Below are 27,694 nucleotides of genomic sequence, written 5' to 3' on the forward strand. Positions count from 1 at the left end.
AACTAACCCCAATGAAAAACCGGACTGTGTCAACTAGTTGTTCAGTTCCCAAGTGAAAATTCAAAGCTGAATTGAGATAGTAATAATAAAAATAATACAGTAAATTACGTGATATAATACATGTTTTGATTATTCCCGAGTTTTGGTGAAATTGTATTGTTTGCCATCATCATGTTTCTGAAAGATTTCACTCTAAATAGTCAATTCTGCTGAACTAATGCGCACTCTAATGTCTTGACGACCATTAGTGTGCGCGCGCATTTGTTTGTGTGTGTGTGCGTGCGTGTGTGTGTGTATACTAGTGGCAGCCTTGGATAATCATCAGCACAATGATACACGGATGCCTCTGTGGCCACATCAGTTATTGTCAGTGGCTGGTAGTGTGCTATATACTCGCGCCGTTAAATGCAACGTCCTCCTGCCCTTCCACATCTTAAAACGTAGAGTCATGAACCACAGTCTGCTCGAGGACGCGTCCTCAGGTTTGAGCGCTCAAAACGACGTTTTGTTGATTATCGTTCACCCGACCACCGTGAAATTGCACCAGCTCCTTCTTGGTTGCTAAAATCGGGAGGATCTTGCGCAGTGGTAGGGAGCAAGCGGTGGCGGACACTTCGGGGAATGTCGGCTGGCCGTCACTCTGACATCGGCCTCCTCATATTCTAAGCAAATGGGGTAGGTAGAGAACAACTCCTCTTCCACAATGTCAATGGCTGCGTGTCAGTAGCTTTAAGCGTTCATAATAATTAGTTGACTTTTAGTTGTGTATTCTTTGTCGTTGCCATCATTAGCTAGAAGTGCTAGCTACATGTAAACTAAGTTCCAATCCAGTAGGTTCCCGTGCAGATGTGTAGTTAGCTAGCGTCTTAGAAGAGAAACGTCAGCTGGGTAGCTAGCTAGTGCTATTTGCTAGCTAGCTAGTGTGTTAGCTGTTAGCGAGACGCCACTCAATCACAATGTTTTAGCAGTGTGGCTGAGGTGATTAGGGCCCTTTCCGTGTGATGGCCGTTTCCTAGCGAACCCGTTTCGCCGAAACAATATGCACATTTTAAAACTGCATTTCTACCTGGTCAGGTAAATTTATTGTAGCTAAGTTAGTTGCTAGCAGGCTAGTTGGCTAGATAGCATATCTGGCTACATTTCAACCAGGTATGTTGGGACTGGCTAGTGACAAGGTAGCCGAGAGCTCGCCATGCCATTAGGCACGTGATAGTTCCTTTGGCCAACTTCATACGCTTTATTCCAACGTTAATAACGCGTCTTGCAGTTCACATGTCATTCAATGATTGGGTGCGGGACAGCGAGCGTATGTTTTCCTGCATTAATTTTTCCCTGTTAAAGGACCGTGGCATACGACCCAAAATACATAAAATATATATGCCAGTTGAGAACATTAAAAACCCATGTCATAAAGCTAGACCTATTGAGACTTGGTCACTAGTGGCCAAAGAAATGGGTTGTGTTATGGTGACCTGATTCAAGTATAGATGTGTCCACATTCATGTTGATTTGGCATTTAAAATGTTTTAGTGTCTACTGCTCATGGTTTTGACTACCACCACTTTACCATTTGAAACCAAATATGTGGTTCAATATTGTGTGATAAGCTGCACTTTGACCCACTTGTAAGACAGCATAATTTTCCATCAGTCAGTCAGCAGTGTGTGTGTGTGTGTGTGTGTGTGTGAGAGAGAGATATCCTACAGAGCTATATATAGTGCAGAACAGAGTTCGAAACTTGATCCGGATTGTCTTTTTAGAGCTGCCTACAGCCCACTGTGTGTTACCGCTGAGTAGCCTACAAACTCAACACCTCAGACCTTATTGTTTTCAACTTTAGTTGTTTAGATCATCATGCTCTGTCACTCTTGGATTCAGTTTGGCCATTGATGCTTGCACAACCAATAGAACAGTTGCTTGTGCAACAGCCTACGCTATTCCTTTATCAGTCTTGTATTGAAACTTAACCTGATGCATTCCCCTTTCTGTTCCAGTAAGCTTCTGTACATGCTGAGGGATATAGTGAGCATAGGCATCTTGCCATCTGAAATGTAACCCTACAGTTCTTCGGAGGTTACTTTTATTTGGTGCTCTCTGTGCCTCAAGTACAGTGTAGTTCGAAGGCTACTGGTTGTATGATCAGTAATTGGGCTTATACAGGGGTATTAGTGGATGCTCCCAGCAGTATTAGTAGTATGCAGTTCTGAAATTCAAGTAGCGTAAACGCGAAACAAAGCTCTGAACGTCAACAGACATGACAGGTCGTCACAATTGGATGCTCAGAATGAAACTTCATTTGAATAAATAACCCAAGAACATTTGACTATCAATGACGGACACTACATGGTCATCCGAAGCGACAACTCCAGTGCAGATTTAGTGTGCTGCTGACACTGTTTCTTATCTGGTTAGGTGATCTGAGAGCATTGGGGTGAGTTACAAGCAGCATTGCTTAGCTGAGCTATGAAAGAATAATGTGATATCGAGAAGGTTTCCACCAAGCAGAGTACACGAGGCATCAGAGCAGAGACACTCGAGTAAGTGTAAACGGTAGGCCTATGGTTTATCGGAAATTGCATACAGCATGGTTTACTGACACGCACGAACACATCCAATAAGAATGTACAGTCCTTCTGCCTCACCGTTTATTTTCTGTCCCCAACTTCGCACTGCCATGTCTCTCCATCCTCAAATTTTTTTTTGTACGAATAGCCCCCCTGTTTAGTTCCTCTCACACACAGAATGGCCTCTATCCATCAGTACTCCCTACCCTGCCCTACCCCCCCACCCCTCCCCACACACACACTCCTTCTGTGTCAAACTGTCTCCCTTCTGTCTGTACTGCGGCTGCATTTTGGGCTTTTTCCTTGCTCTAGTTGGCTCCCTTCCCAGAATGTGTTGGAAAAGATACAACCCTTGACCCTCAGTAAAAACCGAGCCCTGCAATTCCTCGTCCACGCGTGTAGGGGAAGCCTGGGAGTGGATGACTGCAGTCTTTTACGCTTAATTTTCAGTCAGAACCTCTTCAGCGCCTTCTTTCTCTGTGGGGTCACCTGAAGACTCCCAGCTAGTACAAGAGATTCCGCTTGTGAGCATGGCTTCTATACCTATTCTCTATACCTTTCTCAGAAATACAAAGCATCAAGCAGACTGCGTTCCACCACTCACGGCACCTTTATGTTGGTATGTTACTAATGTGACTCCAGTGCAGCGTTCATTATGGGATCCCTCCCTCAAACCTGTGACTACAGGCTGTTTGTCGTTGCTTACACAACTCCGTTCTATCCATTTCTCTCTGGGATCTGCCAGCTCTTTATGCTCTGAAACATCAGATGTCTCATTCCTCTGTTCCCACATCTTTTTTTTTTTGTCGGTTTCATTTGAGCATACCCTCAACAAGTGTGGTAGATCATATCTCGTGTTTTTTTTATCTCAGGTCTCATTCTGACATTAGTCATTTCTGTGTCCTCTCATCTCCTACTGCTTAGCCTATATTTACTCAGACCCATGTCATGTTTTGTTGCCACAGCAACCTGCTTCAACGCCCCCATTGGGTTGATTTCTTGGCTGTCACCTGTGTACTCTCCCACAATGCATTGCATCCCCCCCCCCTTGGGTGCTGATGGCAGACGGCTGGAGATAATTCTCTGAGAACTTCTTCAATATGGAGGACACACAGAGTTGAGTACACATTCTTTCTGTGCCAACACACCGGTTGCAGGAAACCAGGGGTCAGGCGGCGTCCTCATACTGAGTGAGAATAAAAGAGACCAGCCCCTCATTTTGTCCAGCATCCAGTGGCATGGAGAGGGAGAGGGAGAAAGAGAGAGGGAGAAAGAGAGAGGGAGAGGGAGAGAGAGATGGAGCTCATGGTTTGTACATAGGAGTGCTGACCTGCAGTAACCCAGCTCACAGGCCGTCGCACTCCCACGACAACAAGCTGCTGGAAAACAAACCGCATGTTATAAGGGAAGAACAAGAGTGTGATTGAGAAAGGTATGGGGGGTTGGCGTTGAGAAAATAATTTGAAGGAGCAGGGCTGTGTCGTAGCATAATGAACCAGATTGATCACTGTTCGTTTTACCCTACTTCTCAGGGTCAAATTGTGCATGTATGGACATTGGTCAAATTAAAACACATGGTTCAACCTCTACTTCATTTAGTATTGGTCTACCTGTCTTTTTATATCTTAACAGAGCATGCTGATTGGCTGGTGTTTGCAGTGCCACTCAGCCGATAACTGAACATTTTATGGAGACGGTTTAGAATCTGGGTGAAGTTGTAACCACTTCAGCCCAATAAGAGTAGAGTGAATGGGTGAATGAAGCACACTGTAGAGCGAGGAGATAAAGTCTTCCGTCCTCAGGTGTCAGGTTGAGTTACAAGCTACTGCGTCTCCTACGGTGACAGTCACGTTTGTTATCAGGACACCGAGAAGTGTTTTTTTTTTTTTAGCTATGGTGTTGGCGGAACTTTGACTCATGTTGGGGTTAACAACCAAAACAGGAGGTGACAATGAGGTCACCTGTATTACCTTCTTGGTCTACTCATTCCACTTCTAGCAGGCATAGCCTAATGACGGGAAGGGCATCACCTAGCTACGTGTTGAATGTATTGTAGGGCAACTGTATTCTACTCTATTACAGCTGCAATCAAATCCATAACTTGTTCTTGGCTGCAACAAATTATTAAACTATTGTTAGCTAACCCTAACCCTAAATATTGAAGGGACCCTGAAAGCTGGAATACTGCAATTTTTGGGAGTGGGTCTAGGATGTATTATTGTGTCACAACTCAGTCTCCCCTGTTTTTCAGTGTCATCTGAAAGGAAAAGTTCAAAGGTGTCCCTTTCAGGTGATGCTCTGAAAAGGCTCAAGAGCATTCCTACAGACCTTTGACCAAAATGGCTTGGGTGCAGAAGTTCAGTAATTTACATTTTTATTGCACTTTTTAAGGAATACTAGCCTACTTACCTGTGACTCACCCTTGACTCCAATACGAGTTTAGTGGAACTTGGGAGAAGGTAGGTCAGACAAGGTGCAACATGTTTTGCTCCATCATACTTCGAGAGCCATCTTTCAGTGAGTATGCTTTTAAAAATAGTGCTCCAACAAGGAAACCGCCTCGATTGTGCTGCAAGTTAAAATTCAGGAAAGTTCAGGGCAACCTCCCACAAGGTTACATGTCAGCGCAGCCTGCCTTACTGAGGATCTTGTTTTGGAAACAAACAGGCAGGATTGAGCCGGCCAGGGCCTTGTCTAGCCCCGGCCCAGAGGACACACTGGCCCTGCATGTTCATCCCACCCCCAACCCCATGAGTCCACATTACAGGTGGCGCCATGCTCAAATGCAGTTTGTTAAGCCCGCCAATGTCATCAAGTCCCAACTGTGCATCTCTGTGTTTGTGTGTGCGCTACTGCGTCATAAACGTTCTGCTCCCATTCATCACAATTAAAACACTCTGGCCTCAGTGTTCACCCGTCCCAGGCCACAAAGCAGCTCTGTGCCCCCCGTGTCTTCCCTCCTGGCCTGGGCCTTGCCTTTTCCTCCCTCTCCTCCTGCTGCCTGGCTTCCCAGGGGACTGCTGGCCTATAAATACCCCTCTTGCTCTCTAAAAATACTGAGCACTACTGTGTGATCCACTGTGGGACTAAACAGGGTCTCTCTCCCCTCCCCCCCCCCCCCCCTCTCTCTCTGTCTCTCTCTCTGTCTCTCTCTCTGTCTCTCTATCTTCACACACAGAGACATACAGACATATAGACACCGTTCCCATGTTCTGATCTGTCTACATCCTGCTGTTGCCCCAGGGAGCAACATAGAAAGCAGACACCCAGGTTTGCTATTGAATCTCCGTACTGGACATGTTCAAAGACGGCAGATCAGCTTTTCCCACAGCAAGGAGAAATGCCTGAGTAAATTCAACCGAGCCATTAGTTAAAGAGGCAACGCAATTATTTTAATCCTAGCAAATAAACCATGTTCAAACTGCAGGGTGAATATTTCTTACCACAATGTTGAGTTATGCTGTGATTGGTGTCGTTTTTAAATGTTTAGCTTTCCTAGACTGACTTTCCAGTCGTCCAATTTTCTTTTCTCCTTCAGAACAATGCGCATTTTGTAAGTGGTGCAATTTAGTCAGGAAAACGCAACATTCAACTGTTACTCACTTCAAACTGTTGTATTTCAAGTATTGATTTATCTTTCTATAGGCCTATAGCATCTTTATGAAAAGTGTAATCTAAGTTTAGGGAATCTCATCTACTTGTATGCATTCTTTGTGAATGTGGTAAACAAAAAAGCGTTGCACATGTTCAAACTCAGTAAATTATTCTCTTTCCTTTCTAATAGGTTGTGTTCCAATTTGATTTATTCTCAAACCTTCCAAAATGTCAAACATCAAAGGAGAGAACCTTTTCTGAAAGCACAGTTACAGAACGAGTTCCCTCCTAATTCCCTGTGTTTTGTCGTTTCACAATCACAGCCCTGTGTGTATGACACAGTAATCGTATGTGTGGACTCAACATAAGTGATATGTTTTTTTGTCTGGTCTCTCGACTGTATTAAAAAGGGCTTAGATGTGAATGGTTGGAACACTTCCTGTCAAATTTTCAGCTTCCTGAACTTTTCTACGCAAACTGTCTCAAAATGTTTGACGGTTCAGCATTTATTAGGTACCTCTCCTGATTTTGACAAATCTGTATTGCCAAAATGGAGATAAGCGAAAGTGATGTCTGAACCATGACTTACCGGTAGTCATTATGGAGGAGTATGATTGACCAGAAATAAGGCCTATATTTACAGTTATCATTTATTTCCTTGAATTGCCATGGATAGTTACCCATAGTCACTTGTAAACATATTTCATACCCGGTACATTTCAAACCAATATTCATTTACAATGATACATATTTTTCTAAGGGGAGGTAGGGGTTCTGTATACTGTACTGTCCTTTTTTAGGTGAGTCAGTCAGAAGACTGACGTGATCTTTATTCTGTCCTCTCTTGGTTAATGACTGATGGAGTCTTCAGTCTGTGAACAAAGCGCAGCTCTGTGTTGACGTTGACCAAGCCGATGTTGGTTAATGACTAATTGTGGGTGTGTGTTTACCATCGCTGTTAAGGTGAGTGGTACGAAAGGCTTTGGGAACGGGAATGGGCCGCTTGGGCTCTGTGGTTGGAGCTTAAGCCAACAATCGAAAATGGTCCAAAACAAAGCAGAAAGGTTGGGAGTTTGTGGTTTTATGCCTTTTTTCCGCCGTACTTCCTTAACCTATGTATGTCAGGAGGAAACAGTGGTAACTGGTTATTTTGGTTGACCATTGATGCAACCTGGTACTGAGAATGTGGACTAAGGTGGTGTGTGTGTGTGTGTTGTCTACTCATGTAGGCTACTTCTTATCCAACAGGTTTGTGGTGTCCTGTGGTGTCTTGTTGAAACCTGTGTAAACAGTGATGAAATATACAGGATTTTTCTCAGCACGCAAGCCTATAAGAGTTGGGCAACATGGGAACTCCTATTAATAAATAAAACCTACACTTTTGTAGATCCTTGTACAAACTCACAAGGAGGTTATAGCCGCATGCAGGTGTTATAAGGGCATGATCTGGCAGTCATGGACTTGAACCCATAATGGAAATCCTGTTGTGGATTCCAGTGTGTCCTGGTTTCTGGGTCCTGAGCCCTGGGTCCCCTCCTTCCTCTCTGTTCTGGAGGTGGTAACTAAATCCAGCAGGGTGGGTTCACCATGTCCCTGGCAGGGTCTCTGGGGCCTGGCTAGGCACACCACCGAGGTGTGGGCCTCCTTGTGTTGGTCGACTCTGCAGGCCTCTCAGGTCACACTCCAGGTTCTATCATTTGGGGTTATTATGGTTCATTCTGCAATAACTTGATAACCACATTACGATGCATTTGATATCAAGAGTATGCTAAATGAACGGCTATCTGGAATGAGTGGGCCCTGCAGTGTAGCCCTATTCCTAGTATTGCATGAATGACCCAAGCTAGTGGATGTATGTCTTGGCCATTTTGAAAAAGTGAGTGAAGGACATGGGCAAGCGAAAGGTAGGCCAGTGTGAGATAATGTTGTGGAATGTGTGGTGGAGTTTTTGTGGTTTGCAAGCTGCTTGGGAGTGGAGATCCAGAGCAGGAGGCCCCACCCCCTTGCTCAACCTCTCTCCTTTCACTGGCTGGCTCTTAAAGGGACAGTTACAGTTGGAATAGACAGTTCCTCTTTGGCTTCATCCTCTCACCCACCCCTTTCACCTCTCCCCCTCCCCCAATCTGTCTTTCTCACTCAGGAAGCAAAGGCTGACCCAGAGGTGATGAGTACTGTCTGGGTCAGCCATGACACCCAGTCCAGGCTGTGTTCACTTTTTGATATGCTCTCATAGACCGACAGTTTTCCTCCTGACACCTCCGCTCTCTCTCTCTTCTGCTTCTCTCTCTCTCCTGCCTCTCTCCTGTCTCCCAGGTCAGTGGGCGTTCAGTGAAGAGTCCTAGAGAGCACCACAGCAGAATGTCCCAGTGTGTCAGCAAAGTGTTTGGCTGAGGTAAGTGGACTAGGCCCAACCATACTGGTGGCCATCATCATCACCACAACTGTTAAAGAGCTGAGGACCACTTGTTTCTTGCTCCATGTCACACTGTTTAGGTCTCTTCAGTAGCACATAATTGCCTACCCTGCTCAGCTTAATAATGAAATGTGGCAATCATTCAGACAAATGATGGCAGCTGGGATAAATGAACCAGGACACCTTCTACATGCTAATTATTTGTATCTGTGTTGCTATGTAGATGACGTCCACCCACAAATCAAACCTAGCCGCTAAATGTGTTGGAAATCGAATCACCTATGACCCTTTGACCCATAATAACTCTTGACCAGAAGCCTGATTGGGGGGGGCGTCGGTTTGGAGAAGTTGCAGTTGTTCTCCTCGGTGAGGCTTGTCTCCTCCTTCTGTCCTCAGCAGTGTGGGTGAGAAGTGTGAGCTCCACAGACTGATAGCGTCCGTGCCCCGGCCTGAGACTTTCACAATCAGCAAACCAAATGCACCCCGACAATAAACTGTCCAATCATGGCAAGCAAGCGACCAGCGATGGCCAATCCAAGATCCCAAATGTAACTCAGCAGCAGGGAGCTGCCAGCAACCTGGGGTCCAAGGGCCTGGGGGCGGGAAACCATGGAGTGAAAACCAATCAGATTCCTCCTGGCAACCCTGTGCTGAAGAGCATCAGCCAGTCGGTGAGTGCTGGGGGCGGGATGCTGAAAGCCAAGACCAAACGGGAGAGGAGCGTGTCTATTGACTCTGGAGAGCAGAGAGATGCCATCACCCCAGTCATGGAGCCTGATTCCAAAGGTAGTCACACACACACACACACACACACACACACACACACAGAAGCCTGTTAGGGCCAGAGAAGCAGCTAGCTACATTCCATCCAGTGTGTGCGGCGACACTTCCTGTAGCTTCCTATCACTCTGATCTTTACCAGAAATACCAAAATGACGTATCAGCGCACACCACCCCCAGCAGGAAGCCAGTGGACTCGGGAGGACTGAATAACGTGTTTTTATACTCACTCTGAAAAGCCCTGACCTTTTTGTTTGAGGTGTCAAAAAAATCCCCCCCCCCCCCAACTTGTGTTGGTGTGGGATGTAGCTGCAGTGACGACAGTGAGGGGGAAGAGCTTCTGGGGTTTTCTGCAAAGGTGAGAGGACGAGCCAGGCAAAGAGGAGAGCAGAGCCCAGGGTGGCTGGGGAGCCGATTGTGTTCATATGGCACACAGACAAGATATCGGATGCTTCTGCACATAGTTCCTCAGAGCTTGTGTCGGTGTGTGTGAATTTGTGTCAGAGGCAGTGTGTGTGTGTGTGTGTGTGTGTGTGTGAATAGTAAGTTAGGATTGTCTTTGACTGAAGGGTGTAAACTGGACTTTCATTTGCATTTCTGTTTTGGGTATGTGCTGTTCTTATTTGCATGATGCTTTTTATACGGTACGTTCAAAGGCCTGACTGGCGGAGGTAGTGGGCAAATAATGGGGTGGTAATAGGATTTTGTGAAACTGAGTCATCTGGGCTTCCTGTAACAATACTGCAACCCACTCCAAACGTAAACACGCACACAAACAGAACCACACACGCACACATGGGCACAAGCACCTTGCTGAGAGGGATGGGCGTGGTTACTACACAAAGAATAACAGAAGCTGAGAGGCGGGAGAGAATGAAAGATGGGGTGGGTCCTTTGAAGGGAAACCTCCGGCTTCATTCTCTCTTCCCTCGTCCCGTCTCACTCCCCCCTCTCTCTCCTTGTGATCTCATTTCTGTCCAGAGGAGAGGAGAGGGTGGGGGGGCGGGGGGCAATGCATTCAAATGAAATGCAAGTCATCCTCCCACTACCTAACCACTCCAACAGCACACCTGGACGGGGACAATGAAGGAAGTGAATGTAAACCAGCGAAAAAGAGGGGAAGGGGGGGGGGGGGGGGGGGGCGGGTGGAAGATGAGTGAAAGGGAGTGAGCAAGGGCGAGCAAGAGAACGAGTCAACTCTTTACATAAACCAGTGTCTGCTGGGATCAAAGGAGGGTGCAGAAAAGGTCAGGTCTGCAGTTGGCCTCTGCGTTGTAGATTGTGTGTACCAACTAAAGACCTGACCGCCTGCCCCCCTCCACCCTCACAGCGTTTCGTCTGCTAGCCAAGGTTAAAGGATAATAGATGGGCGATGTGGCCGTTTTCTTTTAACAGCTTTCCATACGGTACTTGAAGGATTACTGCTGAATTGGTGTTGTGTGTTGGCATTCGTGACTGCTTTCAACCGACTTCTATTAGTCATATCCTGTGTGTGTCTGTGTGTGTCCTCTTCAGCAGAGGGTGTTATGCGCAGTAAGCGGCGCTGCGTCCTGGAGAAGAAACAGCCGTACAGTGGGGATGAGTGGTGCTCTGGGCCCGACACTGAGGAGGACGAGGACAAACCACACCCCGCCATCATCCGTGAGTCCTCCAGGAGCTGAGCAGCATCGGACCTCACAACCGTCTCTAGGCCGTCCCGCTTTCATTTCCATTCCTTTAAATGTAGTCCATCCAGTTGAGGGATGGATGGACTGCCGTTTTAAAGCTTGTTTTGCTTTACAGCGGGTCAAGTCAACTTGCAATCTCCACTGAGCACTACAGCCACTTGTAGCACCCTCTCTACCATGGCACTCCAATCACTGCTACTGTTGTAAACTGCCACCCCACTATGTAAACACTTGTATAAGTGCGGTTTTAGGATGGAATAGATTAACAGTTGAATGCAGTAACGACTACCTGTTGCATTTAGTGAAGCAATCGGATGACGTGATGTCAGCTAGCAGGAACCTTGACGGAGCCTTTTCCATGTGTGTTGGCTCCCTCTAGTGTTTGCAGAAGGGCAGGACATATTGTTTTTCCACCGTTCGTGCAGTCCACACGAGCTGAGTGTTGGTGTTGTTTTCTCCCAGGGGAGCGAGGTATGGTCGGACCCATCCAGAGCCTCTCCGGTCCCTCCACAGCCGGGGCCATGTCGGACCCCGGGGGCCCGGCCCTGGGACGGGGTCAGGGGCCAGGCGTGCGCTCCGAGCTGCCCAGACCTTCCCAGCAAGTGGTGTACGTCTTCACTACCAGCCTAGCCAACAGGTGAGGAACCCCCACCCCTACTCCCACCACAACGTTTCCTCTTGTCACAAAGCCATACGATACATTTGCTGTACTCCATGCCAGCCATGGCCTCTATTCGTTTCCTTAGCGTCAAGGTTGTTTCATCATGGTTTCTTAACGTCATCAGAATGTGCTTTGTCTTGCTCATTTCTATTTCGTGGGCCACGGGTGAGTCTGTTGGTAGGGAAGCGGTGCTGTGTAACCCCCCTGTGCTCTCCCGTTGTTCCACCAGCGCCGCCGAGGCCGTGATGCACGGCCACTCTGACTCCATCCTCCTGTTCCACCAGCAGAACGTCCCCCGCGCCAAGCTGGAGCAGGTTCGACTACATAACACGCGTGTGCATGCGCACAGACAAACAGTACCCAGCTTGCAATAGATATATATAGCCGACTGAAAGTGCGTCCTCGCTGACTCCAGCTGCAGATGCTTGTGGGGATGTTTCACTGTATTTGTTTAACCATTTCCATACTCTCTCTTTGTTCCTGTTTTTTAACACCCACTTGTGAAGAGAACAATGTGATCGCTCAAGCAGGCTGTTTTTCTCCTGTGTGATGACTTCTCCTCCTCATGGTTCTATCTTCCTCTCCATCTCGTCTGTCAGGGTCCTCTGTCAGGGAAACTGCCCAGCCTGTCCGAGCAGATGAGCTCCAGCAGCACCCCTCCTATGGGTACCCCCAAGTCTCAAAGTGGGACCCCGAGGCCCGCTTCTGTGGGGGGGGGTGTAGGGGGCCACCTGCAGCCGGCAGGGACCCCATCTTCAGCAGGCCACCCGGATGGGGAGGTTTCCCAAAGCAGACCTGGCGGAGCCTCCAGCAATAGCTCCAGTGTCGTTCCCCATAAGCCCTCCTGCAGCACGGCCACCCCTCCAGGCCCGGCCCCAGAGGGGCCAGGGGGGATGCCCAACCCCGGGGAAGGCATCTCCCCCTCGGGTAGTCCGTCTGTCCTCTCAGCCCACCTGCAGGGAGACCCAGGACAGAGAGGGGGCCCGGTGAACACGGACGGCCTGTCTAAAGAGCAGCTGGAGCACCGGGAGCGCTCTCTGCAGACCCTGAGGGACATCGAGAGGCTGCTGCTACGCAGCGGGCCTGGAGGAGCCCCTGGAGAACCCGGGGGCCCTAACAACAACGCCAACCTGAACAATAACTCTGAGGGCAGCGGTACTATAGAGGAAGGGGACACTGGTACCAATAATGCTGGCAACTGCAACAGCAGCAATATCCTGCCTTCAGGCATGCCCCCTATGGGTGGGATGAAGAAGTATGAGGAGCCCCTGCAGTCCATCATATCCCAGACCCAGAACCTGGGAGGAGGGCCGGCCATGGATGACTCCCAGATGGGCCCACACCAGGGTATGCCACCTCACCCCCACCACCACCTATCCTCCCCAGGCCTGGACATGGGCCCATTGCTTGGGCCCGATGGCCTGACCCCGGAGCAGATGGCCTGGAGGAAGCTCCAGGAGGAGTACTACCAGGAGAAGAGGCGCCAGCAGGAGATCCAACCCCACACCCACCCACAGCATTTCAGGATGATGTCTGAGATGGGAATGCAGGGAGGACCCCCTATGATGATGAGAGGACCCCCTCCCCCTTACCATAGCAAGCCCGGAGAGCAACAATGGGGCCCTGGACCTATGATGGGGGGTGGAATGGGGGGTAACGTTCGCATGATAGACATGCACCAAGAAGGGCCCCGGGGCCCCAGATTCCTGGCCCAAATGCAGAGAGGGCCGTCTGGAGGCGGGGGGTTCCCTGGTAGCCCTGGAGGTGTTTTGTCAATGGAGGGTTTGGGCCCTCAGAGGCCCCCCAGACCAGGAATGGTCTGGATAGAGGACATGCCCCCTAATATGGGTGGTGGGGGTCCGTTTCACGGCTGCTATCCTCCTGGTGGGCCGGGTGGAAACCCTCAGCACATGCAGGGGGACCCCGAGCGCCTTCTCACCCGGGAAGAGATGTTCCGCATCATGGAGAAGCGTCAGCTGCAGGGCCTGCACAGGCTGGAGCTGGACCGGCTGGCCAAGCAGCAGCAGCAGCATCATCAGCAGGGAGGGCTTGGGCCCAGGCTGATGGACCCAGGGTTTCCCAACATGGGCATGGGCAGAGGTCCTCCCTCCAGGGGTGAACCCATGGACTTCCCGGGCTCACGGGAGATGGTGGGTTCCCCTGGAGGAGGGGGCGGGCCTCAGATGAGGGACCTAGTCGACTCCCCTCTTGGGAACCAGCTGAATATGAACGTTAATATGAACATGAACCCTCAGATGAGTTCTCAGCAGCAGATGATGCTGGTTCAGAGGCTGCGTGGAGGGTCTTTAGGGGAGATGTTGAGCCATGAGGACATTTCACGAATCAGGGCTTCACAGAATGGGAGGGGAGGGAATAAAGGAATGATCCAAGGACCTGATGGCCCCCTTCAATTCCCAAACCAGGGCTCATTCTCTGGGGGCCAGGTGGAGGGGGGGTACCTTCAGCAGCCTGGGCCAGAGATGTTTGGGCCTGACCAGCAAGGGCCCAATCAGATGGGGGGGACATCACGGCTCAGTCACATGCCAATGGGTGGAGGCCCCAGGGGGGCGGACCTGGGCTCTCGCCATCCCTCTGACCTGTCAATCAACGTCAACCCCATGGTGTCCCCAGCCATGCCCCCTCCCCATCAGCTCAAGTCTCCGTCCCTGAGCCAGGAGCCTTCGCCTCTCCTTCCCTCCCCCTCTGCCCCGGGCCTCAAGTCCCCCTCTCAGATCTCCTCTACTGGGACTCATCCTCCGCTGCCAGCTGTCTCTGGTGGAGGCACTCCATCGTCCTCCTCCATGAAGTCTCCTCAGGTGATGGGGGGAGGCTCCACTCTGGGGCTGCGCTCCCCAGCGGGCTCCCCCAGACAGCTCAAATCCCCGGCCATGCCCGTGGCCTCTCCTGGTTGGACGTCCTCTCCCAAAACTACTCTTCCAAGTCCAGGTGGGCCAACCAGTGGAAAGGGCAATGGAGGAAGCAGCTCCACAGAGACAGGTAGGTTTTTGGGAGAGGGGGGGGGGGGGGGGGGGGGGGATATGGGCTCTGTACGTATTAAACACTAAACTAAAGAAACAGGATGCCTTCACTCCACCCAATGTTCGGTGTAGTGTCGCACAATGCTTACAACGTCTTCCTCAATGAGGACATGTTTATGTGGTGTTTGTTTCTCAACAGGCCCCTCACTGCCCCCCAGGAGTTCTAACTCCACCCCCATCAGCCAGCCAGGCTCCATGAATCCCAGCATGCCTTTCACTTCTTCTCCAGACAACCCTCCCTCCCAGAATCCTCTGTCCCTGATCATGTCTCAGATGTCCAAGTACGCCATGCCCAGCTCCACCCCTCTTTACCACGACGCCATCAAAACCATCGCCACGTCCGACGACGAGATGCTTCCCGATCGCCCTCTTCTGTCTGGCGTCAACATTGGCGGTATGGTGAACACCTCATTCCTAAAGTGGTGCAGATTTTATTACAACAGTTGAGTGGTTAGATGTTGATCTGTCCTAGTGTATACTATAATAGCTTTACACCTAAAACTGCCCCCATTTCCTCCCCCAGGTAACATGGGGAACCACCAGGCTCAAATGCTTCTCTCCCAGGGGTCAATGGGGCCACACAGTGGGCCCCAAAGCCCCATGGGAATGGTGCTCCAGCCCCAGCTCAGCCACGACCCCTCTGGACCTATGCTGGGCTCCCCCAACTCCATGGGGATGTCTGGCATGAACCCTGCCATGATGGGCGGAGGACCCCCAGACGGAATGGGGCCCTGCAATATCTCACCGATGCACCCTCAGAACCAGATGGGCGGCTTCCCTCGCATGCAGCATCCCTCCCATGGACCCATGCACTCCCCCATCGGTGGCATGCCCCCACAGTTCTCTCAGCCCAACGAAGACATTCTTCCACCACAGCAGCTCCATTTGCTCAGCAAGGGGATGTCCCACCAGCGCCAGCCTCACCCCTCTGACTCTTTCGCACCCATGTCCATTGGGGATGGGCCGGACCTGAGTGAGGTCATCCGGCCAAGCCACACTGGCATCCCAGAGTTCGATCTGTCCCGAATCATTCCTTCCGACAAGCCCAGTAGCACCCTGCAGTATTTCCCTAAGAGCGAGTCCCAGCAAAACCCCCACCAGGGTCCCCCATCCCAGCAGCCTCCCCCACAGCAGCTCCTTAAACAGCTCTCCTCTGGCCCTCCACACAGCAGCGCACCCTCCTCCAACCCACACATTGCTAATCTCCAGAACATGATGGCAGAGCAACAGCTACCCCCCCACCCCTCTCACTGTGGGATGCGCCAGGGCATGGGCATGCCTCAGGGAGGCTCCAGAGGCATGGTGTCGGGCGGGGGCATGGGCCCCATGTGCCCCCCGGGACATATGATGGGTAGGACAGGCATGCAGCAGCAGCTACAGCAGCAGCACCATCAGCAGCAGCCACAGGCCATGATGGCTAACAGCCTTCTACACCACCCCTCCCACCCACATCCAGCTATGATGGCCCCACAACAGCACCCACACAACCTGATGGCCCAGCAAAACCTGATGATGATGCAGGCAAAGCAGAGAGGTATGTCCCTACCAGGAGACCCCTTTGGTCCTCAGGGGCCTCTTATGTCTCCCCAGGGCCCTATGATGGGCCCCCCACACCCACAGTCTGGTATGATGGGCCCCCAGTCACTTAGACAAAGGGGTATGTCCCTGGACAGTCCCATAGGTTATGGTCCTGGAAGTATGGCGAACATGCCTTTCTGATTCAACTCTCTAAAGCTGTAAAAACCTTATTTTCAATAGGTTGTTTTTCCATTATGTTTTCATTAATGTTGTTATTCCTGCAATTGTCAAAAAAATATCGGTAATAGTCTTCCCATTTTGGAGAACGACTGATAAAAAGAATATTAAAGACACCGGCACGCGGTTCAATAACAAATCTGAAGCCATTTTCTAAAATGTCTGTAAAATATGTATATTTCACAGATGCGTGTATTTGTTTTGGCAGAGGTGAGGGGGAGAGTGGAGTGCCTCTTGAATTTCTATTTGTTTTAATATCATGGAATATTCTCTCCGACTACCAAACTGTTGTGCAAAGAAAAATATATATATATATAATATATAGTTGCTGTATATAAGTTGCAATTTGTGATTGTTTGCAATTGTTCTGTATAACTGTTTTAATATAAGTCTAAAAAAGAATAATACTTCAAAGTCTATCCATATAATAGCGTTGGTCTCATTTATTATATATATTTTTTTTACTGTTTATTACAACAGTCATGTGCCACAACACTGGTCTGTGAGAAAATCAGAATAAGGTAATAAAGACGGGTTGACATGGTGAAATTTTTTATTTTATACTTACATTAAGCACAAGCAATATTATAGTAAATGTTTAGCAGTTAAACAGGACAGGAAAGTACTGTGCTTGAACACCTTGGATTCGATTTAACATCACACATCCTAATTGAATTACAGAAGTCAGAAAGCACAGTTCCAAACATGTACAGCTTGTACAATGGATAAGCTGTTATAAAACAATGTCTGTCAGAAATGTAAATTCAGACAGGTGGAGCTGAGATGGTATTTTTCAGATAAGCGTGATATTGATAGTGGCTGTCCCTCCCTCAGAGTTTGATGACCTAGAGGACCGAGGTGCTCTGAGGAGAGGCAGACAAACACTGCCACAGCCCCATCTAACAAGTAACCTGAGAAGGTCACCACGGAAGCGCACTCCAACAAAAGCATACAATATGGGGTTGAGACAGCAGTGTGTAAACCCCAGGCACTCTGTCATCACCAGAGCCTTCTCCAGTCTGACACGGGCCTCACAGCTTTGGTTAGAAATGGCCCCCAGCTCCACCAGGGTATCCACCAGCATGGTGATGTTGTAGGGCAGCCAGCAGAGACAGAACACTGCAGTGACCAGTAAGGCCAGGCGAATGGCCCCCTGCTTCTCCAGGCTCCTCTGACTGTGGCACAGGGTAAACACCACAGCTGTGTAGCAGTAACTCATGACAGCCAGTGGGAAGAAAAAACACAAGAGGTGGGTCAGGAACCGGTTGGTCAGACGCCAGTTTATGGCATGGATGCCGTGACTGTTGAAAGTGCACGTTTGAACAGTCTGAACCTCAGCCACAGAGAGAAATGCAGCATTTGGGGCAGACAAGATCAGACACATGAGCCACAGGACCAAACAGGTGAGGTGCACGTTTCGGGGACGACGGCTCTGTAGGCTGGGAACCGCGTGAACAATGGCCAAGTAGCGGTCACAACCAATACAGGCCAGAAGCAGACTGCTACACAACATGTTCAGGCGATTCAACAGACCCACCATTATGCAAAACAATTCCCCAAATACCCAACCCATGACCATCTGAGCCAAGGCAAAGGGTAAAGTAAAGAGGAACAGGAGGTCGGCCACGGCCAGGTGGAGCAGGTAGATCTCAGTGACACGCAGAAGGCCTCTGCGATTCAGGAGCACTGTCAGCAGAAGACCATTCCCTGTCAGGCCCAGTAGAAGCATCAAGATGTATGCCAAGGGCTGAAACACGGTAGAAAACAGCAGCAGATCTGTCCCCCTTGAACAGGTGAACTCGCCATCAAACTCTGAAATGTCTGATGAGTTCTCATCTCCACTAAAATAATCTTCAAAGAGTGCCTGAAAAAAGAACAAAAATTTGCTTTGTGAATGGCGTCTTATAAATCAGATTTCTAGAATAGGAGTACATTAGTTAGAGACGTATACCATGTAATGTAAATCTACAGGAAACACAACTGGCCAGATTCACTTCCCCAACTACTGGATGTTGACAACCTCACATCAACCATCTGTGACCAATTACCCAAAGTGATCATGACCAACTGAAAATAAAATATAAAATAAAATAGTCAGTCACTCATACAATATAAAATATGTTTCTAATGGAAATCACAATCCCTTAATACTAAAACACATTTCAACGGAGAAAGACTGAAAGGGAATATTGAGCATCAGTAAACCTGAGTAGATAGTTACATCACTATAATAAGTTATACAAATAGTTTAATTTTAACATGTTTTAGCTTTGTAGCAGATAAATAAACATAATCTACTGTTTATGGCAGCATCCTACAGAGCATAAAAGCAACATTTGCTTAAAACTGCACAACAGACTATTTTTCATTTAGTTGAAATCCAGATCATCTCTGTCAAGATTGACAGTATCTTAAATGTTGCCTGACCAAGCAAGAATGTGGGTACATTTAATATAGGCCTACTTTAGACCATAGATTGATGGAGACTCACCTTATTGTCAAACGTTTCGAGATCATAAACTCCCTCTGTCACAACAGCCATGATAATGTAATTTGTAGCTATACCTTTTGTGTGCCTGAGTCAATTCAGAGTACACTATTGTCTGCAGGGAAAGGTCTTATGAGCGTCGATACACCATGCAGACAGTTTGTTATGGACTTCCTGGTGCACCAGAGTGTATCATGCTGTCTTTTTTTTTTTTACATTTGCATGTATATTGTTTGACAAAAGGATGCATTATTTAACAATTAACCCGTTGAAATGAAAACACACTGAACAATATCCAGGATTCATATTTCATTACGCAGTTGACAAAAACAGTTTGCCATAAACTTGCTGTTTAATCGCATAATCAGAACTCAAGTGCTTCGTGCGTGTGATGAATTGCACCCCATTACCGTCCGCATAAATCCTTCAGTTTCAATTCGTTATTTGACAGAGCAACTTAATTTATTTGATGGTAGCTATATAAATAAATACAAAAGTATCCACCTAGTTTACATGCCGATGATGTACCTCGTGGAACAGTAATAATACTTGGCTGTTTGTTTGATTAATTAATTAACTGTCAAAATCAGGTGACGAAATGTGGGAGGGTTCATAAAGCAGGGGAAGCCATCTTGGAAATTCTGTTGAGACCAAAATGATTAGCCGACTAGGTAGAGAACTTCGTAGCAAGCTAGAGCTTTAAAACATCAGAAACCGGACAGATTATCACAGCCATCCGAGGTAACTGCTCAGTAAATGTCTTTTACAAACGTCTTTATTTATCTGAGATGCACATAGCGATGGATATTTGGTCATTTTGTTGATTATGCGCTATATATATATATATATATATATATATTTTTTTTTACTTGCAACGTCTCTTGAGTGCTGTCTGCTGTCTGCTTTCCTAACCTTGACTAGCAAGGGGTCCGTCTATTTGTTGGAGACGAACATTGAAACCGTTGCTACTGTGTAGTCACGCATGATATAGTTAGATTAGCACAAGCTAACACATTCGGGAGCTTAAAAATCAGGTTCTTCCAATGATGGCATGCAATTCGTTCCTTTAAAGTAATTTGTTGATAACGTATTTACATTACACTGTCTTTTTTGAGTTTGAAGATATGTCGTCAGTGTTGAGTGGTCCGTTGGGTTGTCGTTGGTCAAAATTGTCTCTGACGACGAAACTAATGATACGCAAGATAGTGTTAAGCTAGGCTAACTACTGTAGCTAGCTACAATGGTTAGTTATTAAATCAATGTGTTGTGTACGAGACGATGATGGCCAGTTTACTGATTTTACAGCAACACACTGCTTGCATTTGTATTTTTTATATGTTGACATTTATTCTGAACAAACCTGATGTCAGTGCTAGCAACGATTTCCTTCTGATAACGCTGGGCTTGCTCTAATGCTAGCTAGCCGTCTTTAACAGACATCCAAATTGTCAAGCCAGGTTCAGTCTATTGGATGTGCTATGAACCATGACATGAGAGGACGTCATGAATTCTTCTAAAACGGTAGCTAAGTTCACTAGTTTCTTAGTTTTTTAGAAGGAACTTGTGGAGGTCACTGTGCAGGACTGCGTTAGCACGTTTGGATGTTGTCGTATGTATGTATGTAAACATTGAACGTTCTATCAATATTTCCGCTCTGGCGGGGTATAGCCTGAGCGAGTGTCGGTTTGCAGATCTCGACGCTTTCTGGCGAACTAGGTAGCTGGCCAGCATTTAGCTATCCAACTAGCTAGAAAGTCAGCTAATTGTGTGATAGTTAGCCAGGTAACGCGTACTCTTGAAAGGGCAAATTTTTTCAACTAACAGTCAAATTTCCCTTATGTTTTCTAGGATAAAATCTGAGGAGAATACGCACATTGGCAACAAACAAAGTGAAATGGCCTGCTAGCTAACAAATACTTTGGCAGTTAGCTGCTAGCTAAGCTTTGCTACTTCTGACAAGACCCAAGTGAGTCACAGGAGTGTCTCAAGCCAGATCCTTGTTTTTATTGCAGTACTAGTACCAATGACTCATATGTTTATTGACATTTTTGATGAACTGCTCTGCAAATAAAAATTATATTACGGAAACTGAAGACAAGAAACGAGACAGTTGACTGAGTACATCAGATCATCGAGGAGGTTGCGGGGACCCTCGACTGATCCCTCAAACTCCAGGAGAGGGGGACTACATCTCCCACACACACTAAAGACAATTCTCACTCATTTGGAAGTACATCTATAGAATCATGAGTGCCACAAGAACAGAGAACCCAATGATCTTGGGTTTGTCAAACCAGAATGGCCAACTTCGAGGCTCGCTGAAGTCTGCAGGAGGACCAGGTGGAGGAGGAGGAAGTCCTCAAATGCAACAAAGTCAGACGAAGATCGGAAGCACAATCAACAATGGCAGTTCCCAATCTGCCCCCACAGCCAACACTGTCATAAAGTGAGTTCTTGGTGCCTTTGTCAGATACTCGTAAGCCCAAATCATGCTTTTGGTAAGGGTAAGTAATCAAGCTTTAGATGTAATTCAGATTTCTGTCTACAGGGCTGGAGATGACTGGAAGAAAAATTTGAAACTCCCCCCAAAGGATATGAGGATGAGGACATCAGTAAGTCATTTTTCTATAATAAACAGGGCTTACTTCAATAAGTCTTTAATTTTGTTTGAGTTTGTATTGAATTTGTATTTGGGAATGTCAAATTCATATATTTTTTTGACTAAGCCCTGATCCTTTCTTACAGGATGTAACCGCAACTAAAGGCAATGAATTTGAAGATTACTGCCTCAAGAGAGAGCTACTAATGGGAATCTTTGAGATGGGCTGGGAGAAACCTTCTCCTATCCAGGTTGGTTTGCAGTGAAACACCTTCACTTGAGCGCTTTTCAGTTTAACATCCTCTTATTTATTTTTAAAGGCACCTGTAGGGGTGTTTTATATATTTATATTGACCAAACAACCAGAACTATGCCCCTTGATCTAATGGAAAAGGGGTAAACTGGACAGTTGGTTAATATTAACCAAGCATGCAGGAATTGCAGCTATTTGACTATGGATTAAATTATAGCAAGAATGAAAATAGTTTGACGTCTATGTAAATTAAATCAATTAGCCTACAAGGCAAACATGTTACAAAATGAAATGTTTAGAATTTACCTACTCTACCTTGATTACTGTAAATTGGGTAAGAAAATAAAAAGCAAGGAGAAGGAGTGAGCAAGGAGAAGAAGCTAGAAAAGAAGGGTCCACGTTCATACCCAGCAACCATCTGTAAGAACAACCAATCAGACTATGTCTTGACCATTACTTATCAACATACAGTAAAGGACTACCAATACAATAGGAAGTCACACATTGAGCTTGAGAAAAACATCAAGCAAAAACCCTGAGCAGCAATCAGGTCTCCCAGCCTACACAGCCTGGAACACAAAAAAAACAAAGTTTAGGTTTAATCGATTATTGTTTTTGTACTCCTCAGGAGGAGAGCATTCCCATTGCGCTGTCAGGAAGAGACATCTTGGCTAGAGCAAAGAATGGCACAGGAAAGAGCGGAGCCTACCTCATCCCCTTACTTGAACGCATTGACCTGAAGAGGGACTGCATACAAGGTGGGACGAGAGAAGTGACATGAAGATCTACAGTTTTTTGGATGAACACGTGTGGATGCCCGGACTACCTCCACCATCATCAGTATGTCTTATTTGCTGCTCACCCCATGTTATTCTGTCCTCTAGCTTTGGGCATCGTGCCCACCAGAGAACTGGCCCTGCAGGTCAGCCAGATATGCATCCAAGTCAGCAAACACATGGGTGGGGTCAAGGTCATGGCAACCACAGGTGGGACCAACCTGCGTGATGACATCATGAGGCTTGATGAGACAGGTATGGTAGAAATCTTGACTGAAGGCCTTTTGACAGATGGTTTTATTTGTATAGTTTTTTTGTATAGGATTTTGACAACATTCAATCGTTTAATCATTTATGCAGTGCATGTGGTGATTGCTACACCTGGGCGAATCTTGGATCTGATCAAGAAAGGGGTAGCCAAAGTTGATAAAGTGCAGATGATCGTTCTGGATGAAGTAAGTAAATTCATGTTATTCCGAAGTCTGTACATTTAAAGTTTTTCATTTTTAGTTTATAAAATAACATTAGACAATTTGTGATTTCAGAAGAAGAGTCCTACTTGTTTTGTTTCATGGAGAAGCTTTGTTGTATTGGCTATTGATTTCATTCTTTTTCTTTGGTGCTAACCAGGCCGATAAGCTCCTGTCTCAGGACTTTGTGGTAATGATGGAAGAGATCCTGGGCTACATGGCAAAACAAAGACAGATCCTGCTCTACTCTGCCACCTTTCCACTCAGTGTGCAGAAGTTCATGGTATGTAATTTAGGAGTCAGTTTAAACTTTCCTCTATCAGACTTGGATCTATTGCTTGACCGGCTTTTTATAAATTTTTTGCAACTTACTCCATGTATTTTTAGGTATGACAATCATTGACTTTCTACTGGACTTGCTGTATGCACTTTTTGTATGTTACTTTGAATAAAAGTATCTGCTAATTGAATGACATAAATGTGTACTTATCTGGCTGTACCGCAGGTCCTTTGTCTGCTGTACATGCACTATTTGCACCATATTATATGCAATATATAGGCCCTACCTGTTGCTTTGGATAAATGTCTGCTAAATGAATATGTATAGAAAAATGTATTAAATTTGCAGTGCTTTTGCGTTGTTGAACTGTGGCTAATTCGGTATTGATTAAGCACAATCTGACCCTGGCTTTGATCTTCTTTGCAGAACTCTCATCTGCAAAAGCCCTATGAGATCAACCTAATGGAGGAGCTGACCCTTAAAGGAGTGACACAATATTATGCCTATGTTACTGAAAGGCAGAAGGTCCATTGCCTTAACACACTGTTCTCAAGGGTGAGTGCTGGCGCACTGTGCAATGTTTGCTCCATGCTTAGCTCTTCACTGCTATAAATTTGCTCTATTGAAAGAAAGAGTAGATTGCATCTTAAAATAACAATCTGTTAGCCACTTTACGAAATTTGTGTCAACTCCCAATGAGGGATACAATTGAATCTGTAAAAGGAACCAGGGTTGTGCGCCAAGAAAAGCATGTCTCATTCATTTACGGACATGAATGATAGCACTTCCCACTTTTGAATATCTGTTTTTAAACCATACAATGGAACTTGAGAATTGAACATGCCATCTTGCAAATATTTATACTGAGTCTTGTATGCATTTGTCTTCCTTCAGCTCCAGATCAATCAGTCCATAATCTTCTGCAACTCGTCTCAGAGAGTGGAGCTTCTGGCCAAGAAGATCTCCCAGCTTGGCTACTCGTGTTTCTACATCCACGCCAAGATGAGACAGGTCAGGGGAACATGCTGCCTCCATGTTGCCAACAACACGTTTGAGTGTAAAGTGTACAGGCAGTGTCACACATAAAACCATAAGCTTTATGTTAGTGGTTATCTTTCAAGATTTGAGTGTAATAAGGAACATGCTCAATGTTTCCTCTGATTAGGTGTTAGGATTAATACATGTATTCCATTTGCAGAGCAGATTTAAGTGTTGGTTTAAGCAGTTAAGTATTTATTCACCTTTCGGAATATTATGGTTCTTATTCGGTAAGCTCTCGGCTTGAAAATGCATAGCTTTACATGTTAAAGCACAGGCTGAGAGGAGCAGAATATCCCTCAGTCTCTCTGATGGATATAGTCAAACACCAAAAACCTCTGCTATGAACACAACTCATTTTAATCCTTGCTTTTAGAAAACAAAATGGTCTGCTTTAAATATGAGGCCCGCTTGAAATCTTTACACATAAAATGTACTCATTACATGTATTTGTACTTGTCCACTCAAGTTTGCTGTTAGTGTTTAGCCCTGGTGTAGGTCTTAGGGTTCCAGTTGTGATTTGGCCTAAATGTCCTCTTCTGATTCTCCAGGAGCACCGCAACCGCGTGTTCCACGACTTTAGAAATGGCCTGTGCCGAAACCTTGTCTGCACTGGTATGTGTCATCAGCTACTTCAGAGGCTCCTCTCTGCACTCCCAAGAGCTGGATTGTAGAATATCTTTTACATCATTATGCGTAATCTATGTCCACAGATCTCTTTACCAGAGGCATTGACATTCAAGCTGTGAATGTTGTGATCAACTTTGACTTCCCCAAGCTGGGAGAGACGTATCTTCACCGCATCGGCAGATCCGGTACAAATCCCGCTGAAGGATGACTACTATAAAATTACAAAGTTGTTTAAATGCAAATCAGTTACGGCTGCTCTTGAGATTTTCCCACAGGCCTGAGGCCTCACAGTGGTTTGTGATTTGACCTTCGTGGACTTTAGCCCGTGCTCTTGTTTGGAACAGCCGTTTGATGATCTGACCTTTTCACATTGTCGTCCCTCACTGACCAGGCCGTTTTGGACACCTGGGTTTGGCCATCAACCTGATCACCTACGACGACCGCTTCAACCTGAAGGGCATCGAAGAGCAGCTGGGGACTGAGATAAAGCCCATCCCCGGAAGCATCGACAAGAGCCTGTACGTGGCAGAGTACCACAGCGAGAGCGGGGAGGACGGCAAGCTGTGAGCAGGAGAGGTGAGGGAAACGTCCGCAAAACGGTCCAATTCAGAAAAGATGAAGGGATGGGGCTGTCTGTCATTTGTAACAGTGAATTATTGTTCAAGGATTGTTGGATCAAAGTAATATCTTACGCCATCAGGATTTTCTTGGTAAACTCCGATACAGAGGTTGGTGTGACCCCCACCTTTGTCTTCTCTCCACAGATCAGTCGCACCCCACCCACCCCATCGCTCCTCCCCTTTTCGTTTTTCCCTTCCCTTCTGTGTCTTGGACTTTTTCAATACCTAGCTTCCGTCTGTCTTCCTTTTTGGGGGCCACCACAAGGACCGTGTTTTGTGACGGACAAATGTTGAAAGAACTCGTTTCCCTTTTGGTAGGGCTCTTTGCTGTACCACTACATCAATACTGAAGACATCAAAAGCACTTTGGAGGAAAGGAGGGACCGAGTAGAACATGTATCAATGGAACTTGTGTGAGGATTCATAGCCACCAACCTCTGCAATGCCAGCACACCAAGACCCACACGTCATACCTTCACACTCACTGTTTTTGTTTGTTTCCTAGTTTTTAGCTATTTGAATCAAGTGCCTTAACAAGCAGCTGAACTTGTTCTAAAGTAATAACCCTTTCTCCTGATTCTCATCTAGCTCAAAAAGCATACCACACTGCACTTTCATCCAAGTCCGACATTTTGTTTCACGTATCAGTATCCTTCCAATGAAGGAAAAACCACTCGCATTTTGGTCAGGCCATACACATTTGGATAGTGATAACCTGGAGTGGGTGGAATTATTGCCTGCTGGCGTGGCTGCATATGAGTCTTGACTTTGTGAAGGAGATAAACGTGGATTTTCCAACAAGATACTGGATTAGAATGACCTTTTTTCTTTTTCTTTTTTTTCATGGTTCCAAGAGTCAGAGTCTGACCACTTGTTGAAGAAGCATGTGCTTCTAAAGACCCAAACTCTTTCCTCCTCGTCTTTCAGTGTCGGAACAATATGAGCTGGTCAGAACTCCTGAGCAGCCCTTCTATACAACAGAGTCATGAGGATTCCTCTTCCTGAGGGGGAAAAAAAAAGTGGATAAAAAGTCCTTTGTCCTGCTCAGCTTCACCTTCCTTACCGGGTGGCCACACTTTAACCTCCCAAGATGTGCTGCAAACACGTGGGGCGCACTGTACACTCTGTATATACTTTGTTTGATTTTTAAAGGTTTAAAAGACATGTTTTGAAAGGCTGGTTGATGATTGTGTGAGATTGTTGTTATCCAATCAGCACTGGCGCTTAGTTTCCTTAACTGCCATCCTCCTAACTGAAGAATACTGCGACATTGCCCCATGAATTAATTTATAATTCTCAAACGTGCCGAATTCATTTTGGATGTACAACAATTACATTTTGTTGTAGGTGGAATGCGTCACTGATGCTGATTTAGACACATTTAAGGCCCTTAAAAATTCTACAGTGGGTGCAGTTACGGAAACCTGCACTTACATTTAGATAGTTTAAATTATTACAATATTTTATTTTTTTCCTAAGTTTATGCTATATAGAAAGTTGGCCCAATAAGCGTGTAGTTGAACACTATGATGGTATCGTTTTATTTCTGCACATCACCAGCCTTGGCTTGTTACTGACTTATGAGACACCCACCAGGATCCCTGGTCTAAGTGAGTGTAATTTATAAAAAGAAAATTTGTGTTGTATAATGTCGTAGTGCTACTTGCTGCAGTGCAGTTGGTTTGGCAGTAAGATAATTGCTGTTAATCAAGATGTTTAGCTGTTATGTTGGTCCGTGTGCTTTTGGCACTGGTACATTACTTTTGGAAGTGTTTGGGGGGGGGGAATCTGTTTATTTCTCTCCCTAACAAGAATTGATAGATATAATGTATCAAGGAAAACCATCTGACCCTAATGTAGCAGGAAAGAATCTTTGAGTGCATTGCAAGTCAAGATGGCTTTTAAAAGCCACTTTCCACACAATGGTGCACAAAACAAATGGCAGAACAGGCTGCACTTAAGGATAGACTAGAGACATGGGGGTCAGGCATTTACACTGACTTGCACTGCTCACTCCACCCAGGTCAGCCTAGATGGCAGAGTGGTGTGTTGGAGTGTTGTGCATATG

General features: G+C 46.5%; 3 protein-coding genes across 6 annotated transcripts; 2 read left to right on the top strand and 1 right to left on the bottom strand.

The window, feature by feature from the left end:
• Positions 1-364: 364 nt before the first annotated feature.
• bcl9l (bcl9 like) lies at positions 365-17,015 on the top strand. 3 transcript variants are annotated; one of them, XM_067246515.1, is made up of 9 exons: positions 365-675; positions 8,472-8,550; positions 8,968-9,357; positions 10,867-10,992; positions 11,481-11,655; positions 11,909-11,993; positions 12,279-14,676; positions 14,857-15,111; positions 15,241-17,015. In XM_067246515.1, the coding sequence occupies exons 3-9, from the start codon at positions 9,048-9,050 to the stop codon at positions 16,434-16,436; spliced, it is 4,545 nt and encodes a 1,514-aa protein (XP_067102616.1). In that variant the 5' UTR covers positions 365-675; positions 8,472-8,550; positions 8,968-9,047; the 3' UTR covers positions 16,437-17,015. The 3 variants fall into 3 exon arrangements, with proteins under 3 accessions (XP_067102616.1, XP_067102618.1, XP_067102617.1); XM_067246517.1 differs by having other exon boundaries at positions 10,870-10,992; XM_067246516.1 differs by having other exon boundaries at positions 8,971-9,357.
• A 69-nt stretch (positions 17,016-17,084) lies between these two features.
• Positions 17,085-19,090, bottom strand: LOC136952100 (C-X-C chemokine receptor type 5). The gene is made up of 2 exons (XM_067246782.1): positions 18,964-19,090; positions 17,085-18,336 (listed from the first exon to the last, which is right to left on the bottom strand). Exons 1-2 carry the CDS (start codon positions 19,012-19,014, stop codon positions 17,266-17,268), a joined length of 1,122 nt encoding a protein of 373 aa, XP_067102883.1. The 5' UTR covers positions 19,015-19,090; the 3' UTR covers positions 17,085-17,265.
• Positions 19,091-19,619: 529 nt separating this feature from the next.
• On the top strand, positions 19,620-27,694 carry ddx6 (DEAD (Asp-Glu-Ala-Asp) box helicase 6). 2 transcript variants are annotated; one of them, XM_067245985.1, is made up of 14 exons: positions 19,620-19,701; positions 20,809-21,406; positions 21,509-21,572; positions 21,706-21,810; positions 22,441-22,570; positions 22,697-22,843; positions 22,949-23,043; positions 23,219-23,341; positions 23,765-23,893; positions 24,233-24,349; positions 24,928-24,991; positions 25,090-25,191; positions 25,398-25,582; positions 25,771-27,694. In XM_067245985.1, the coding sequence occupies exons 2-13, from the start codon at positions 21,207-21,209 to the stop codon at positions 25,571-25,573; spliced, it is 1,452 nt and encodes a 483-aa protein (XP_067102086.1). In that variant the 5' UTR covers positions 19,620-19,701; positions 20,809-21,206; the 3' UTR covers positions 25,574-25,582; positions 25,771-27,694. The 2 variants fall into 2 exon arrangements, with proteins under 2 accessions (XP_067102086.1, XP_067102087.1); XM_067245986.1 differs by having other exon boundaries at positions 25,945-27,694.

This window comes from Osmerus mordax, chromosome 11, assembly GCF_038355195.1.
Source record: "Osmerus mordax isolate fOsmMor3 chromosome 11, fOsmMor3.pri, whole genome shotgun sequence".
In the NCBI taxonomy this organism is placed as follows: Eukaryota; Metazoa; Chordata; class Actinopteri; order Osmeriformes; family Osmeridae; genus Osmerus; species Osmerus mordax.